This window comes from Alosa alosa, chromosome 10, assembly GCF_017589495.1.
Source record: "Alosa alosa isolate M-15738 ecotype Scorff River chromosome 10, AALO_Geno_1.1, whole genome shotgun sequence".
Lineage (NCBI taxonomy): Eukaryota > Metazoa > Chordata > Actinopteri > Clupeiformes > Clupeidae > Alosa > Alosa alosa.
This window is the reverse complement of record NC_063198.1, coordinates 5,518,497-5,536,031: the sequence shown is the minus strand read 5'-3', so window position 1 is coordinate 5,536,031 and position 17,535 is coordinate 5,518,497. Positions and strand designations below refer to the sequence as shown.

Sequence of the window (17,535 nt, the reverse complement as noted above, 5' to 3'; positions counted from 1 at the left end):
GGCAAACGCAAAACAGCGCCAAAACAACCACCAGTGGACAAAACGAATATTACATGTGTACTGTTAAGACTCGCCATAGAGAATGAATGGGGAAATTACGGAGGTTATAGTTTGACGATGTCGTACTCCCATGCGGGCCAGATGCTATATATCACGGACAAGTTTTGGGGGGCCACCCAAAATGAGTTGGCTGGCCGTAGTTTGGGGACCACTGGTCTAAGATGTCTAACATTAGATATGTTATTTGTGGGGCGCTTTGGGGCAACAGGTTACAGTGCCCTTATCATATTCGGGTTCACGAGCCCACGGTGACCCGGTTTCGAGTCCGGCCCGGGTCATTTTTTAATCCACTGTCCACTCTCTCCACTGTCCTGTCTGATTAAAGGCATAACCCCCCCCCCAAAAAAAGAAAAAAAGAATGTTATTCATACTTGGTAAGTTTGACCTCAAGCTGGGATATCAGGAACTCAGCAGGAACGATCATGTGGTTGAAGACTATGAAGTCAGTGTAGTAGGCGAAGGCTGTGCAGAGCTCTGACAAGGCCAGATGCATCTTGTCCATACTGAGAGAAGAGAGGGGGGGTGGAAACAGTCATTTACTTACATTATTCACATATTCTATTACATGCACTATTCTTCAGAGTACAATATTTTGTTTTGTTAAGTTTTCTTCAGTCCTGTCTTTAAGGTGACTAACATGGGTTTACCTCTGACACACAAGCTATTGTACATTGTTCTGTCTTATATATTACCAGCTAAGGACCAAACGCAGCAGTAGAAATAATGACCTAGATGTTTATCCATCACCTTGGCATTAATAATCATGAGCGAAGGTGACCCCTACTGATTTTACATGGTTTTACATAAAGCCAATGGCAGTGCCTGTGGCTGGCCTCTGCTGCTTCTGGAGACTGGGGTGCACTTGCAGTACACTGCCCCCCTCTCCCCTACATGCACAGCACATTATTTCATCAGGAAGCTTCTCCAACACACATCCCCAACATACTTACAGCACACTGCCCCCCCCCCCCCAATACACAGCACATTGTCTCATGAGAAAGCTTCTCCAACACACATATGGCACACTGCCCTCTCCCCACATACACAGCACACTATCCCATCTCCCCTGTCATCCCCCCAACACACACACCAAGACCCCTGGCAGTTGGGTTAGCCCCTTGAGCCATGGATCTGCCCAAGGTTTCTTCCTTGGTAAGGGAGTTTTCCTTGCCCCTGTTGCTCTTGGGTGCTCCTTGTTGGTGCCCCCTCACCCTCCCCAATCCCAATCCTCCCCCACCTTTCTTATGCAGCCCTTGCCACTTAATCTACTAAACCCCTCTTCTACTGCACTTTTACCCCCATTAATGCACAAATAGGCTGACACCAGACATAATTTCACTGCATTTCTTACTTCCAGTAACTATATGCACGTGACAATAAACGTCCTTGTATCCTTGTATCCTTGTATCCCTTGTACCTGGGGGTTAAGAGGGAGAGAGGAGAGAGAGAGATAGTATCCATTTGCATATGCCCGCTGCTGTGGCTTACTTGGTCACAATGCCCCTGTCCTTCCTGTGGCTCTCTGTGCCAGGCTTGTCTTTGGGCACCTCGCCCTTCTTGGGCATGGGCTTCTTCAGCTTCTTATTACGGGCCTTGCTAATAGTCTCCGCACAGTGCTTTGGCAGAAGCTGGTGGAGGGGATAAAAGAAGAGGATAATTGTCACAGTCTGGCTTGGCACTGACAGACTGTAAAATTGATTGCTGTGTTTGAGGGGAGAGTTGTCTGCATATGTGCAGGATTCCTGTCAAGGCACTTTTCAGGGTATATATATATATTTTTTTTTTATTTTTTATTTTTATTATTATTATTATTATTTATTTTATTTTTTTAAATCAAAGACGTTAACTCGACATACAGCATAATTTACATGTCATATCTACACTGTATACCTTAAAAATTCATCCCATTGTTAGTACAGACGTACATTCTGTGCGCAGCGTAAAACACTGCCCCTGTGACTTGATGGCCTTATTAGGTAGGTGCTCTCGATTCCCTTCACATTTTCCATTTCATTCCTGATTTTAATGCCTCTTTGTTTTAATGAATTGAAATGGATTTCCATGACGTAGTCCGTAGTAAATTGGTTTCCCAACTCCCCCCGGGGCTTTGGGGACTAAGTCACCTGGTCGTTGAGGTTGCACTGCTCGGCGCAGATATCCAGGACGACCGTGCTGGTCTGCTTGGCAATCTCTTCCAGGAAGGTTACGCACAGTTTTAGGCTCCTTTTCTCGATCGCCTCCTCCTAGATGCCAGACACAGGAAGGAGGGCAAAAAAGGGAGGAAACTTATTTAACCCCCACCGGTGCTGCGCGACATATTGTTCCAATTATGGCTCTGGTTCAAAGTCAGGTCACGTTTAATCTCTGGAGCCATACATTTTTGCCGAGGAGTCTGCCTCGATACAGTGCAGCTCGGTTATAGCTGTCGCAGCTTCTGCCATTTTGTGTGACTATTTTGCATTTTGTGGCAGTTTGAGACAGAAATCAAAGTTAAATTAAAGCCAGATGGTGCTGGCTAGTGAATGTGTGTGCGTGCAGTGTGTGTGTGTGTGTATATGTGTGTATCTCCATTTTAAAACATTAATAAATCATGTTATTTAATTGTGTATTTCAGGTAATATCAATACAATTGCAGTATTGCTGTTATGACTGAGTAAAGATAAATCAAATAACAATAACCCAATTACAGTTGCACTGAAATTACTTGGAAAACAAAATGTATATAAATGATTTATGAAAATTCATTGAAATGGGGGATAGAGCGTTGTGGAACCAAACTCTTCATATATATATATATATATGTGTGTGTGTGTGTGTATGTTAATGTAGATAACTGTGTGGTTCTATGTACCGGTGCATTGTGTGTGCATGTACAATGCATGTAAAGTGTGTGTGTGTGTGTGTGTGTGTACAGGTAGATGTGTGTGTGTGTGTGTGTGTGTGTGTGTGTGTGTGTGTGTGTGTGTGTGTGTGTGTGTGTGTGTGTGTGTGTGTGTGTGTGTGTGTGTGTGTGTGTGTGTGCGCGCGCGCGCGCGCAAGCAAGTGTGTATGCATGCTCAGCAGTAGCACTGCTCTCCACTGACCTCCTCTGGGCACATGGGGTGAGCAGTCTGGCTGAAGTGAGAGCAAAGTAGAGGGAAGGCCATGAGGTACCTCTGCATGGTCACATCCTCACTGCTCTGGAAGAACATCTTCTCATACACCCGCGGGTAGAAGCTGCAGACAGGAGAGACAAAACACAGAGTGGAAGGCCTTTACACTACACTGCTGCTGCTGAGGCATGAGAGGCACATTTAAAAAAAAAATGGACTGCAAAAATGATAAACAACCTAATAAATGTAACAAAAGAAGAGCTATCTAATTTTATTGATCTCAGGTGAGAATTTCATACAATGTCATCACAATGATGTGTTATGTGGAAACACTAAATGAACAAAAGCTTTTTTGTGTGAAGGCAACGCTTGGATTTGATTGGTCTCATGTGTTTGCGGCAGTGGATTGTCCACGCTGGCCAAACCAGAGAGGGGAAAAGCACTCTAAAGAATTCCAGCTGCCATGGCGACCCACCAGAGGATGGAGAGCTCTGCCGTCTCCTGCAGGAGACCATCTATGTTGTCCATCACCCTGGTGTGGAACTGCGTCATGTTCATGATCTTGGCCAGGTCCGGGGATTCTTTCAGAGACAGAGGGGCTTTGACCACACTGGTGTACGCCTGCATACATCAGCACAGCATGAGATGGAGTTGCATGCATGAGCAACGAGATTAAGAAAGAAAACACAGTATTTTTACTGAAACATAATATTTTCTCTTATATGCTCTGCATCATTATGTGATGTAATATTTGTACTGTTTTTTTTTTTTTTTATCTAATAATTTTAGCAATTCATGCTTACAAATTACATTGTAGAGATATGCACATTAAGATTATTTACTAAGATAAATTGTTAGTCTCTGAACAAATCTACTTCTGAAGAACTGTCCAACACCTGTAAGCGCAGCCAGTCCATTCTGAGAGGTCTGAAATCAAACTCCTCTCCATTTTCCACTGTTGAGACAGAAAATGGCAGGATGAGTGTTTGTGACTCAGCATTTTGTTTTTTTTTGTGGAAAGATGAGTCATGCTGCAGGTGTGACATACAGTACGAACACAACAGATCTCACCTTGCTTGACATTGAGCCCTGACAAAGCAGACACAAATGATGACATCAGCACAGACTCTTCTTCTGGACAGACGTAAAGACTCTAGGGATGCAGTAGTATTTAGTCAGTCAATAGGTATAACATTTCTTACAAGTAAATAGCAAATAGTCATATTTCACTAAGTAAATAAGTAAATAGGTATATTTCATTCAATGCATAGATTGTATTTGTTCTGTTTTTATATCCGTTTTGTCCACATCATTAGCAGCAAAGCTTTTTTGTTTGCTGTGTATACAGTAGGACAGATCCTCACTGAGTGGCCTCACTGTGACCTCATGCAACCAAGCGTCCGTAGCCAATGGGCTGTATCCAGCGAGAGAAAAAAAAAGCCCAAACAAAACCAGAAATAAATAATGAAATAGAGTAACAGATGAGGCTCGGCTCATTACAAGTTAGACTCAGATGAGGGCGAGGCTGCCCACATCGTTCTAATCCTTGGAGAGTTATTTGTTGAATTGCATAAGAACATCTACACCAGTGCCGCGCCGTCCCAAATCCACACTGTGCTGCACATGTGGATTGTCTGAATATGTATGTAGGCAAAGCACACTTGCACACTATGTTTTGAGAAGGTTGCATAACTGCTGTGTTTGTATTAAGTCAGCAGGCTTTATAATCACATTTGTTTAAGGAATGTTAAAAAATTGTCCTATGCTTTCTTTTATTTGGCTAAATATTTAAATATCTAAATATAGCCTAGTGTTGGATTTCGGTTATGCTGAGGATTTTGCCCATTCCATTACCTGAATGGTGTCAGCGATCACCAAGGCATCAAACTGGGACAAGTAGAGGAGATGATAACGATCTATGATTGCCTTATGCTGTTGAAGGAGAGTCTGCAGTCTCTCCATGTGGAACAGGAGCTCAGCCATATGCCTGATAAACAGACACACACACACAAACACACACACATACACATACATTTACAAGTCACTGACATTCTAACGTTATCCTGGTTCAGTAAATTACTCATTCAGTAAATGTGAATATCAAAGTATAGCAACGAAGCCATTTTTTTGCATTTGATCCATCAGTGTGACTGCCAGGGGGCGGCCTGTGATCTCAAGCATCAAAGGCAACGACTCTACTCAAATTTATGCACTACCAAAACCATTTATCAATGGGCAGCCAGTTTTATAAGGCAAACTGGGGCATATCCGCTAAAGGAGGCACTCTTATGCAACATAACACAATTTTACAATGACATATCTGCTGTCAACATGGTTTGTAACTAAGTTTTGCAGCTAAGTTTAAACATGACTTCTTCTTTCATGTGTTAACCTGACTTAATGAGAGTATATTTTAAATAAGAAATATTTTAGCATTTATATGGCCAGAGATTGATAACGGTGTTATGAAACAAACATCTCTTTCATGTTCTATTTTCAGTGCATAAAACCATAAATGATGCAAGTGCCAGGCATATGATATGGCAGACCATTAAATAGGAGGAATGTTTTGGCTCCTTAGCATGTCGATTGCAAAATTCACTTGAAATGTGAGTAACATATCAGTAACAACTAGCTCTGAAACAGAACTAACTTAGGCCCCTTTTCATTCATGCTATCATTAATCGGCACTTGCTGTTGCCACAGAGCAACAAAATGAAAACACCAGCGTCTCTTTCTCTTTCATTCCTGTGCGTGTGCTTGGCTATGGATTGCATTCCTGCCTGTCAGTAATGTGGGAAATGTGGAAACAGTGTGGCACTCAGGTTCATGGTACATCTATTTAAAACTCACGAGTCCACATAGTCTTCGGGGGTCTTGGTTTTCGGGACGTTCTCACTGTGCCTAACCAGCCAGAGGACTTCGTCACGGGAGAATGACAGGGCCATGAATACAAACAGAGCCTGCGGGAGAGATAAGAGAGAGTGCATTTGATGGATGAATGAACATCGTCATAAATACTGACAAAGTGTTTTGAAATCAGGCATCATTAAAGTACTTATTAACGCAGATGGACAGTTTTATTTTGACTTTAAAAAGCATTTTCCAGCATCCGAAGATGAAAAATGTTACTAGATATTAATACGCCCTCCTTAAATATGGTGGTTAATCTTCCTGAGTGGTAATCGCCTTTGGGGCTGGACCAGAGGTGAACTCCATCTTCCTCTTATGAAATTCTCCTCACCAGAAGCGTCCACCTTGGACAGGTAGGGAAGGGAGGGAATTTGAGGCAAATCCCAGATGGAGAGAAAGGACCAGAGGAGTACTTACCTTTGGTCCCAGCAGTCTGGGCTCATCTTCCAGCACTTTGCAGAGCTCCTTCAGCGCACCCCTCAGAAAGTGCCTTTTCTCTCGGTGTATAGCTCCACTGCAAGCAAATCACACAATGCTCTCAGACCAGGATAAGTTATCAGAGGTCAAGCAAAGCCACCTTTCACAGCATGAATACATCTTTGGATCACACAGCTAGCAATCTATCTAATTATCACACATTCCCCCTAAAACACTCTCCTGAGTGGCCACTCAGGACAGTGATGCGGCTACTGTGTATTCAATAGGCCAGGCAAGGCCATTTTATTTATATAGCGCATTAACATTTCATGTACGAAAGCAATTCAATGTGCTTTACTCCATTGGAGACAGAAGCAACAAATAATAAGTAAAAAAGATGAAAGACAATTAATACTATTTAAAAAAGTCAAACAGTCAAGCATATAAAATAAAAAAAATGTTTTTAGAAAAAAGGTTATAGAGAAGAGTCAAGCAGCAGCTTGTGCAGCTGAAACAATAAGATTAAGTAAAATGAGATAAAATACAGTAAAATAGAATAAAAAGGATCAGTCAAAAGTCATGATAAAAAGTGCACTCACCAGTTGGCTATGGCGTTCTCCCGGCACTCTTTGATGTCAGCCACCCTCTTGCTGTATCTTAATGAGAGAGACAATGGATCGATTAGTGGGCATTGCTTGCATTCATACTTCACCAAGGCTCTCCTGCAGGAGTGGGTCATGTGTCTGAGCAGTATGGCAACATGGGACCTGTAGTTTTCCCCCAATATTGTGTAGCCCTAATACAAACTTTGTTTTTTGCAAACACTGTAGCCATTTCCAACGTGTCGCCTTACCCTTTCAGGCCGTCTAGGAAGTCCTCTGAGAACTTGTGGATGTTGATGGTCTCGTCCCTGACGAGGGTGAGCACCAGGCCGCTGCGGAGGCCCATCTTCCACAGCTCCTGGGAGGCCTGGTTGGTGTTCAGACTGCTGTGGCACAGCAGGAAACCCACTGCCAACGGGAGGACATCACAAAAGTTACGACGACGTTTCATCACATTGACACAGCAAATGAGACTTTTCATCAAAATGACACAGTAAGTTAGACTTTCATCTACACTACCAGTCCAGTCAAAGTTTGGGGTCACTTAGAAATTTCCATTCTACTCCATTGCAATTATGTTAGCACATAATGTAATCTGAAAACTGCTTCCCTGATTAAAAAAACAATGCAACTGATATCAGCTGGTATTCTGTCTATAATGGAGTGGAATGGAAATATCTAAAACTTTTGACCAGTAGTTAAATTAGTAGTGACTAATGACACTTCTTTAATCAAAATTTTATACCATGTTTCTACTTTGCAGGAAGCCTAATATAAATGACACATTCAGTGCATAGTTGCCTCTGTCTCGGGCTACTGAATAAGGGGTACTAATAGCTAACTTCAGAGTAGGCATGATGTCAATCCTGTCTTAGAACTGTTACTTCTTACTCACAGATGATCCAGCGCTCCATCACTTCTAAGGACAGATACTCACAGGCCATCTGTGGAGAAAGGTAAACAGGGTTTTATTCAGAGCTCTCAGACTTTAGCCAGAACCCACAGTATGCTTAGCTGCAGCTCTGTGGACAGTAAATGCACAAAATAGATCAGTTGTGCAGTGCATGAATAGAATAGTTTATGCAAAAAAATGTGTTCATCTTTTCAGGGAGAGCTCTGGGAGAGATGTCTTCATCCCATCACAAACAAAGGTCAATGTCAGTCACTCTTTAAATGTCTGACTCTACTTGTCATGGTGTGGCGTCTGACTGACAGCTTGCTTAGCCACAGTTCTCAGTGCATAGTAAGCATGCTGATGAGCATGAAGGGTGTGCAGATGTCATCTACCTCTCATAGCAGCATGTACCAGCATACAGATGAGCAATAACATTGAAATGAGTTGAACATGTTTTAACAACCTTTATAAGTATAAGTAAGTATATATACTCTTTTAATCCCGTGAGGGAAATTTGGTCTCTGCATTTATCCCAATCCGTGAATTAGTGAAACACACTCAGCACACAGTGAACACACAACACACAGAGAGAGAGAGACACACACACACACACACACACACACACACACACACAGACACAGAGAGAGAGAGAGAGAGAGAGACACACACACACACACACACACAAAGAGAGAGAGACAGACACACACACACACACACACACACACAAAGAGAGAGAGACACACACACACACACACACACACACACACACACACACACACACAGAGAGAGAGAGAGACACACACACAGTCATGCACACACATGAAAACACACACACACACACACACACACACACACACAGACCCACACACACACACACCCACACACACACACACACAGAGACACACACACACACACAGTCATCCACACACATGAAAACACACACACACACACACACACACACACAAAGAGAGAGACACACACACACACACACACACACACACATTTAGGACAGAAGCACAGTCTTGGAAATTTGCTTGTGGGCATGGTGTAGTAGCAGAAGTGCCGTAGCAGCGTCGCCAATCAGTTGGCCTGGATTTGATTACTCTACCTGCTGTTGTGAGTCTATGAAGCTTTGGATAAAAGCATTTGATGAAAGCCGTTCACTTTCTTTACCTTACCTTAGTCCTTAGCTGGCATACTTTTATGCCACTCATCTGATCCATTGTATGCCACTCACTTGGTACCTGAACAGTTGGCACCACTGAATTCTAATACTCATCACAGTTCTGGATGTGTGAATGTTTACTGACTAACTGCCTCCACTGACATCAGCACCAAACATAGGGCATGATATTCATTAAATCGAATAACAAGTAATACCGTCTTAATGTCAACCACTGTTAGGGAAATGTCACAGACTCAGAGCTACTGAACTCATTGAAGTCAGACATGAGGTGATGAAAGATGATATTATTTCTAAATGCAGTGTTCTGCTTGGAGCCTCATTAGAGTGATGTCATTTCATCTAGAGTGCAAAGGAGACTGCGAGCGAATTTCATTACTCTGTGGGAGACATTAGTCTTGGAGCTTACATAAATGTCCATCCATCTTACATAAGCGCTGAAGCCTTACTGAAGTTTGAAGAAGATAATGAAACTCGAAATTGTTTAATGGCTTCACGACACCAATCTTGCTCCAGCGGCGAGATCACAACACATGATTGGCACGATGTCTTCACAACACACCATATGATTGGCTCAATGTATTCACATGTCGACGTTTTGCCGAGGAAGGGGTGGGATATGTGTAGACAACGGCCATATTGGTGTGACAAACTAGCCCCATGCATTTCTATGGAGTATTTTTTGAGTGCTGTGTCTCCACATTAGAAAGTCTCTGGTTTAATTGACATACGCATGTTAATTGTTATTCTCATGTTTGAAGTTGCTTTAGATAAAAGTGACCTGACCTGACTGAAACATCAGTGCATTAATAAATTGGTTGCACCATCGAGCAAGCAGTATTGCACTTTTAGCTTCTTCTTCTCTTAAGTAGTTTTTGTGAAATAGATTTTAGACTTTACTCTATTTTATTCAGAGCGAACAACGCGTTTCGCATACAGCGTTCTCAGGTTCGCCGTTGGTACCCGAACTCTACAGCCATGTTGTATTATTTACTCTGTGGAGAATGGCTTGCTGGTCTGTGCTTGGTTTGCCTCACCTTGGTATGAGGGCCAAACTCCTCAGTGAGCTTTTTCATTGGGTGATCGTACTCCACAAGCATCTGTCCAAGGCGAGGGTAGGCAGGATCGCTGCAAGACAGGTCAGTTAATGGCATGAATTGTGCAACTTAGAGAAAAGTAAAACATCCCATGATTGCAACAAGCAAAGCATCACACTAGCAGTGTCATGATAAGAACACATGTCATAATAGAGGGCCAGAGGATTTTGTGTTTTATTATTCAGTGATAGTGCCTCAGCGAAAGTGGCTCGGCATTAACCTTGTGTTTTTGATATGCCAGTTTTTTACATTATTAAATCAGAAATGTTTTGCTACTTTATGGCAGCAGTGAAATGGGCTGAATATGCTAAAGGGACACCCCGGGAGTTAACTGGAAACTGCTGACATCCCAACCAATTACACCTCAATTAGTTTTGCAGGGTGTTTTTGGTGATGGGGGGTGCTATGTGCAATCATGGGTAATCATGGGTAATGACTAAGGAGAGCAGCTGCCATTTTGACTCATGTTCTCTGAATGGATTGGCTGTTATCACACCACATCAGTTGCTAGGCAGCCACCACCATCAGTATCAATGGCCTGACATGGTGGATCAATCACTAGCACTGCCAACTCTGATTGCAGACAGATTGTATCATTCATTCAAGCAGTGTAAGAGGTGTGACTGACTGTGTGTGAGTTTGTGTCAGTTGCATTATTTAGTGAGGTGAATTGTTGTTAGACATGAGTTTGCTGTACTTTGGTCATACAAAGAAATGTGGATGGGAAAATGTACATGTGTGTGTGTGTGTGTGTGTATATGTGTGTGTGAGAGAGAGAGAGAAGGAGAGAGAGAGAGAGAAGGAGAGAGAGAAAGCAAGAGAATAGGGAAAGGGGGAAAAAGGAAGAAAGAATATGATTGCTCGCTGCATTTGTACTTCCTGTGTACTAGGGCCTTCTGACAGTCATGCCAGTCCTGAAAGGGTTAAAGCTATTCTGAGTGGACGTGTCACCGCTCAGTCCCTCTGATACTTGATAAGGCTAGGCAGGGTATTATACAGTATGCCACATGTGATTACCTGGTTCCATTTGACATCTCATGGGCACAGTTATACATGCCCACTAGGGCCTTCTTGTCATCAATGCGAGAAAGCATGAGAATGACTGAGGCGTAGGTCACCACCAGGTCCATGTAGTTCTTTGTGAAGTCAAAGTTGACTGCCTGAAGCATGTAAAAACAAATGTACTATATCACAAACCAACTTTTCTATAGCTGATGTTTTTAGTAAGGTCCCACCTTTAAAGGTTTTAGAATATCTTATTAGCATAGATTTTAACACACTGTAACACACAGTGCTCTGGCCATTAAATAGCCTTAGTTGCGGAAATGGCCTTAAATTAAACAAACAAACAAACAAACACAAACCAACTTGTCCTACAAAATTGAAGAATGTACACATTGTTTACTGACACAAATGGAATGCATTGTAAAAACTGTCAGTCAGAGGCTAGAAATCAGATCGTGGTTGCTGTGTTGATGTACAGTAAGGGTGCAGACAAGTACAGAGTACCTCACCCTTCTCACATTCATGTCTTAGCTTTGTAAGTAGTTATGGTTTGTGTTTATTTAACCTTAAGTGAATATCTTAAAACTTCCCATTTGGTTGGTAGATATATAGTACAGTCACATTATTTCACTAACATTAGCCAGACTGTCTTTGTCCTGTTTTTGCCAGGGTCATCGAATATGCCCAGAAAAAAGTAACTGAGAAAAAAATGTTATGACTGATGAATGTACTGCCTACTAGGTTTGGTCATTTTGATTTAGCCTGCCAAATCTCTGTTCAGATAGATTGTGTGTGCACTGGTAACAATATCTACTTCCTTCAAAGTAGAGTAGAAAGTGTCAATGCACAGTCAAACTACAATGAAATTATTTCATTGGACCGACGTTTTGTCCATTTATACACCTTCATCAGGGTAAGGGAAGTAAAAGATTGAGACACTTCTGCAATGACGCGGCCAATTAATTAATTAAAGTTGAATGATCATGTGATTGTTCTGATCCTGAGGAAGTTGTATAAATCACTGAAACTTTAGTCCAATAAAATCATTGCATCATAGTTTGAGTGTACGAGAGTGGGAGAGAGAGTTTTCATTTATTCAGTCATCCCCTTAGCAACCTAGGTGTGCGTTTACCCCTTTACTTCCTGATCAAATGAACTTCAATGTGGTTTGAGTCTACAGTATGCTCACTGTCTGCATCTATGCCCATAGCACGGTATGAATCCAGTTCAAAAAGATCCAGACCAGACCACCGTAGTGACTGCTGTGAATGTGGGTTTGGCAGACCCAATATATTTACCCCTGGTTCTTTTCTAAATCCCAGAAAGGTTAAAGTTGTAGTCCACTTTCAGCTCTGAATATAGTTCCCTTGGCCAAAATACAACCAAGTCTTCCATGGATAGAATAAAAGAAAATAAACATCCTGAAAGACCCGTATTGAAATCTAAAACTGTTAGATCCATACATTAAAGCACAAGGCATTAACATCAACAGGTCAGAACATTACAGCTCTTACTTGCTTAGGAATATTACTTACAATATTGAAGAAGCACTGGCATGCATCTATTGTATTCAGCAATTCATACACATGGTCCTAAAACAGTTAAGAAAGGTATGAATACAACATCACAAAGAATGGTACATGCATGGTAGATATCAGCAGTGCTTATGAGTCATTGCATGAATAGAAGCCAATTACTGTAATTATTGCTTCCCAGCATGAGTCATATTGAGGCTTTCAAATGACCAGCAACTACTTAAAAAAAAAAAAAAAGTAACAAACAACAGTGACAACTGTGTCCTTTTGCTCTTCCTCATTAGCAGCGTCATTACAGCTTGACAGCTTATAATTCTTCATTTCCCCCATTCTCTATAACATCTTACTCAGAGGGAGCGTGTGAGTGGCCCTCGCTGATACGAAACGACTCTTTTGTTTCATTGGAACTGACAGTGCCCTTTAGCTTAAATGGATCTTCGGGAGACATTGACAAGGATGACCGGAGTACGGATTTGATGAATGGTCGTGTGAAAAGATCGGGATGCTGGTGATTATGATAAAAGAGCCTCACCCTGAACTCCATGATGTTGATGAAGGACTCGTAGTAGCTGCTCAGCCCGTCTAGCACTGCCGTCTTCTGCTTCTGAATGCTGCTCAGCTGTTGCTGCAGAGACCATGATTAGATAGCATTTCATGAGCATTAGTTAAGCAGTAGTTAAGCACTTATAAATTATTGTCAATTACTGTTATTTGCTATTACCCATGGTTAGGCTGTTAATATTTTTTTAGTGGAAATAGTATATCTATAGTTGTACTGAACCCCACAAGAGCAGAATAAACTCACTAATGTTCTGTCAAACTGAAGTATTTTTGCTTTTGTGAGTGTAAAGAAAGTATAAAAAAGGACTGTTTCTGCAGTCAGCGCAGTGGGGCTTATTATGGTTGCTGCCATCTTGTGAAGAGAAAGTCAGTTGAAGTCGATTTCCGAACTCATTTCTGCTTTTGTGTCCAATGCCAGGAGCTTGTGCTGCATTGGGTAAATGACTTGTACAAACTTATCCTAGCTATATGGTGGCAACCAGAAGAAGAATTTAGTTAATGCACTGACTGCACAAACAGTTGTTTTGTATATCCTTTCTGTACAAGTACAAAATTAAAATTACTTTTGTTTGTCTGTAAGGACCCTCTCCACCGCATCACAGAAGTTTCATGATATTTTCAGCCTTGTCAGTGGCGATTTACTTTGACGTAGTGAGCTTTCCCCCTTGTTATCGCTATATACTCTTACTCAAAAATACTCCAATGAATGATGTTTGGTCCCCAACAAAAGTTTACACTCAATATTATCCAAAAGTTTACACTCAATATCAAAAATACACCCTAACTTGATCTTAGAACAGAGTTGTTTAGATATTCATTAAAATATATTGTGGTAGTGGAGTAGCAGTAGACTTCCCAGTGTAATGCCAGAAAGTCATGGGTTCAACACATAGGGCCGCCCTCATTGGACTTTCCCTGTAATTAGTTCTCTATAAGTCACTCTGTGTAAGAGCATCAGCTAAATTCTTTAATAAATAAATTAAGAGAAAGGTGATGTGTTTGCCTCTGCAATATACAGTATGTGGTGACGCTTCAACTATTCTCCAGTTTAGAATGAGGTTATTTATAGTGTATTTGAATGATTTATTTTCCAAAAGCATGCATGTGTGCACTCGCGAAGCTCCCCTTGGAACTGTTGTTTTTTTATTTCCTTATTTTACATGTCACTCAGGAAACTCAGTGTTCACACACACTCACACACACACACGCATGCACACGCACACACACACACACACACACACACACACACACACACACACACACACACACACACACACACACACACACACACTGTACACACATCACCACCACACACCCTACCCCATACACATGTACACAATGTGCAACAAGAACCTGTGTCAGTGTGCAACTTGAATGACATTTGCAAACAGTACCCTGTGAACCGAGCATTGCATCTGGAACAAAACCCTTCAAAACAGCCACACTTCAGAGCAGCTCAGGCCTACAGCACTGGGGCTATATGACACGCATGACAAGTACAAGTGCACGACTTGCATTCCAAGCAGTACTCACACTGGTTCCCCTGAAGTCGATGTTGGGGAATTTTTTGTTGATGTATTTTATCGCAGGCTCCATGACCTTGTCTGCCAGAAAGAAAGGCCTGAGTTTAGGATCTGTGCATGTCTGTGGAGAAGAGAGAACAAGCACCATCAGAGTGAGAGTGACAAACTTGCCAATGTGCACGATAACTTACAGCATGTCATATTGTGGTGACAGTTGGTTCTGGCATTTTTTGATATGTTATGCATGCAGTCTGTGACATTTGTATTCAGTATGGTAATTGTGGAATTTCAAATTCAAATTCCATTTTTAGTCTCTACCTCTCAAAAGCTTTCAGTACTTGCTCACACACACACACACACATACACACACACACACACACACACACACACACACTCAGGTACAGTCAGGTCATTGTAATACTCTGTGTACAGAGCAACTGTCTGGACCCAATCCCAGACAGCTCTCACATTCGCCCCATGTATCAGAAGCTATTCATGTGTCAGGCTGACGGAACAGCCTTACTTCCTGTGTGTGCTTCCTCTTTCACTTGCTCTGTGGCTTCAGACAGCTAAAACAAACTTTGGCATGATGTATTTTTTTTCGCAACAGCATTTGGGAACACAGAAATGAGATACAACACAATTGTCATTGTTCCACATCACTACCCACAATACGGGTCATATCTCATGGGACACATTTCATTTGAAAACATAGAATCTCACACTGAGATACACACATTCAGTGCTTGTACAATTCTTGTACATCCTTTATTACTTGTTGATCCAATTAATCCATGATACATGTATGTTTTGTCTTTGCCATATATGACAACAAGCAGATCTTTTGAAAGGTTCCTGTGCTGTTGTACAAAACCACTTGCTGTCAGTGGAGGCAGCCATTACTTTCTAGTTTCATGAAGTCAATTAGAAGCTCTCCTCTCAACCATGTCTAATAACCTTTTCTTAATTAATTGTTTAATGTCCTGAATATATTGGTCCATTATTTTGGTCCCTCATCAGAAATGTTAATCTCAGCACCGGGGCCCAGCATACACAGGGCTTGGCAGGTTCCTGATTTTCAGAGTGTTCAGAGAAAAGAAAGTAGCGCTCTCCTCCCCAAGTAGGAAGACGATCTCCCCAACCTCCAGCGCTCACTCACCTTCTTGATGTGGTTCAATCGCAGCAGCACCCCTCGGCCCTGGTCGTTGAGGACGGTCAGCTTCTCGGCCAGCTTGTGCTGGTACGCCATGATGCCGTTTGGGTACGCAAAGGCCCCCCGGGATCACCTCTGAAGCGTTGGTCAGAGAGTGTTGCGACTTGTGACAGGCTCCACCCTCTGTTTAGGGTGGTGTCAGAGAGGTGATCCCCTGTGGCGTGTTGTGTCGCATTGCATCACGTCGTCATGCTGGTCAGACCTAGTCTAGTGAACTCAAGAGTTGATTCAAAATCCCCCAAGTTTTTAACTTTTCATCTTGTGATTTAACTCTTTACTTTTTATTTGTTTCTATTTTATGTGTTTTAGTAAGCCCTGTTCCTGCTGGCTCTGTCAGTCATGTGTGGCCGCAACTGCTGCAAAGACTTCCTGTCAGCGACAAACTCTCGCTTCACAGCACTCACTCAGTGTCAGCATGTCTGTTTTTGCCATCTACTGAATTGCCAAGAAAAAATGGTACTTGCAGAATTATCATAAAATAAGTAAATATTTCATGTTATTCCCCATAGTTGAAGTTAGTTAGTTAGAAGATAGTTGACTTTGAATTTCCTGAAATACAGTCTGAAAACACTTTTGAAAAGGGCACAAGTGTCAGAGTGTCTGTGCCGAGCTAGACCACTAGATGGCAGCCTCACCCTCTAAATGAAAAATTGCATCTGAATTGCTTCTGAAAAAAGCCTTGCCCTCAATCCCTTCCATTTCAGGGCTTTCTTCCCACCCTTCAATCTCTGTAACTTGAACGGGTATGAGAAAGGCATGTCTGTCTCTCTCTCTCTCTCTCTCTCTCTCTCTCTCTCTCTCTCTCTCTCTCTTGCTGGCTCTGAATCAGTTGCTGAAGGCCCAGTGTGTTGTCACTCTCCGAAATGTTCCACTCTCTCAGTCAGGCACGTGAGTGCAGATCACCCAAACACTTCTCGCTGCATCTCTATATAATATCTAGACCTGAGACTTTTCTGATGACTCAAACACTTTTCCATGCCTGCACCTCTCTAAAGAAATATTGATGTAAATAAGTATGATCAGTTATTATACAAAAGCTGCATAAAAATTGGAAGTTCTAAGCAGAAGAAAATGTGAAAATATGACAAATTAAATAAAGGTCCCCTCATTTGTTTGTTTATGCTAATTATCATTTGTGTCACCTTTTGTGTGTGTGTGTGTGTGCATGTGTGTGTGTGTGTGTGTGTGCGTGTGTGCGTGTGTGCTTTCTCTACCTATTTCTGTGTGTGTGTGTGTGTGTGTGTGTGTGTGTGTGTGTGTGTGTGTGTGTGTGTGTGTGTGTGTGTGTGTGTGTGTGTGTGTGTGTGTGTGTGTGTGTGTGTGTGTGTGGCTGTGCCAGGGGAAGAGGAGGGTAGAGTAGTATGGGTGGAGCTGGTGCTCCTGCCTGCGGCCCAGATGGCAGAGCTGAGGAGCTGAGCTTGGGGGTACAGTGGGGTTGG

At 42.2% G+C, this 17,535-nt stretch overlaps 1 protein-coding gene across 1 annotated transcript in view; it reads right to left on the bottom strand.

The window, feature by feature from the left end:
- nckap1l (NCK associated protein 1 like) overlaps nucleotides 1–16,220 on the bottom strand; it is a 31,420-nt gene extending 15,200 nt beyond the window's left edge. Inside the window, exons 1-19 of the mRNA XM_048254394.1 lie at nucleotides 16,043–16,220; nucleotides 14,894–15,004; nucleotides 13,332–13,424; nucleotides 12,800–12,856; nucleotides 11,277–11,419; nucleotides 10,200–10,290; nucleotides 7,980–8,028; nucleotides 7,336–7,492; nucleotides 7,082–7,138; nucleotides 6,483–6,579; nucleotides 6,006–6,115; nucleotides 5,007–5,139; nucleotides 4,224–4,305; nucleotides 4,049–4,107; nucleotides 3,628–3,773; nucleotides 3,144–3,276; nucleotides 2,184–2,303; nucleotides 1,549–1,688; nucleotides 432–563 (exon numbers count right to left, since the gene is read on the bottom strand). Coding sequence (XP_048110351.1) covers nucleotides 432–563; nucleotides 1,549–1,688; nucleotides 2,184–2,303; nucleotides 3,144–3,276; nucleotides 3,628–3,773; nucleotides 4,049–4,107; nucleotides 4,224–4,305; nucleotides 5,007–5,139; nucleotides 6,006–6,115; nucleotides 6,483–6,579; nucleotides 7,082–7,138; nucleotides 7,336–7,492; nucleotides 7,980–8,028; nucleotides 10,200–10,290; nucleotides 11,277–11,419; nucleotides 12,800–12,856; nucleotides 13,332–13,424; nucleotides 14,894–15,004; nucleotides 16,043–16,132 — 2,000 coding nt within the window. The 5' untranslated portion in view covers nucleotides 16,133–16,220. The remainder of the gene's footprint in view (nucleotides 1–431; nucleotides 564–1,548; nucleotides 1,689–2,183; nucleotides 2,304–3,143; nucleotides 3,277–3,627; nucleotides 3,774–4,048; nucleotides 4,108–4,223; nucleotides 4,306–5,006; nucleotides 5,140–6,005; nucleotides 6,116–6,482; nucleotides 6,580–7,081; nucleotides 7,139–7,335; nucleotides 7,493–7,979; nucleotides 8,029–10,199; nucleotides 10,291–11,276; nucleotides 11,420–12,799; nucleotides 12,857–13,331; nucleotides 13,425–14,893; nucleotides 15,005–16,042) is intronic.
- Between the last annotated feature and the right edge of the window lie 1,315 nt (nucleotides 16,221–17,535).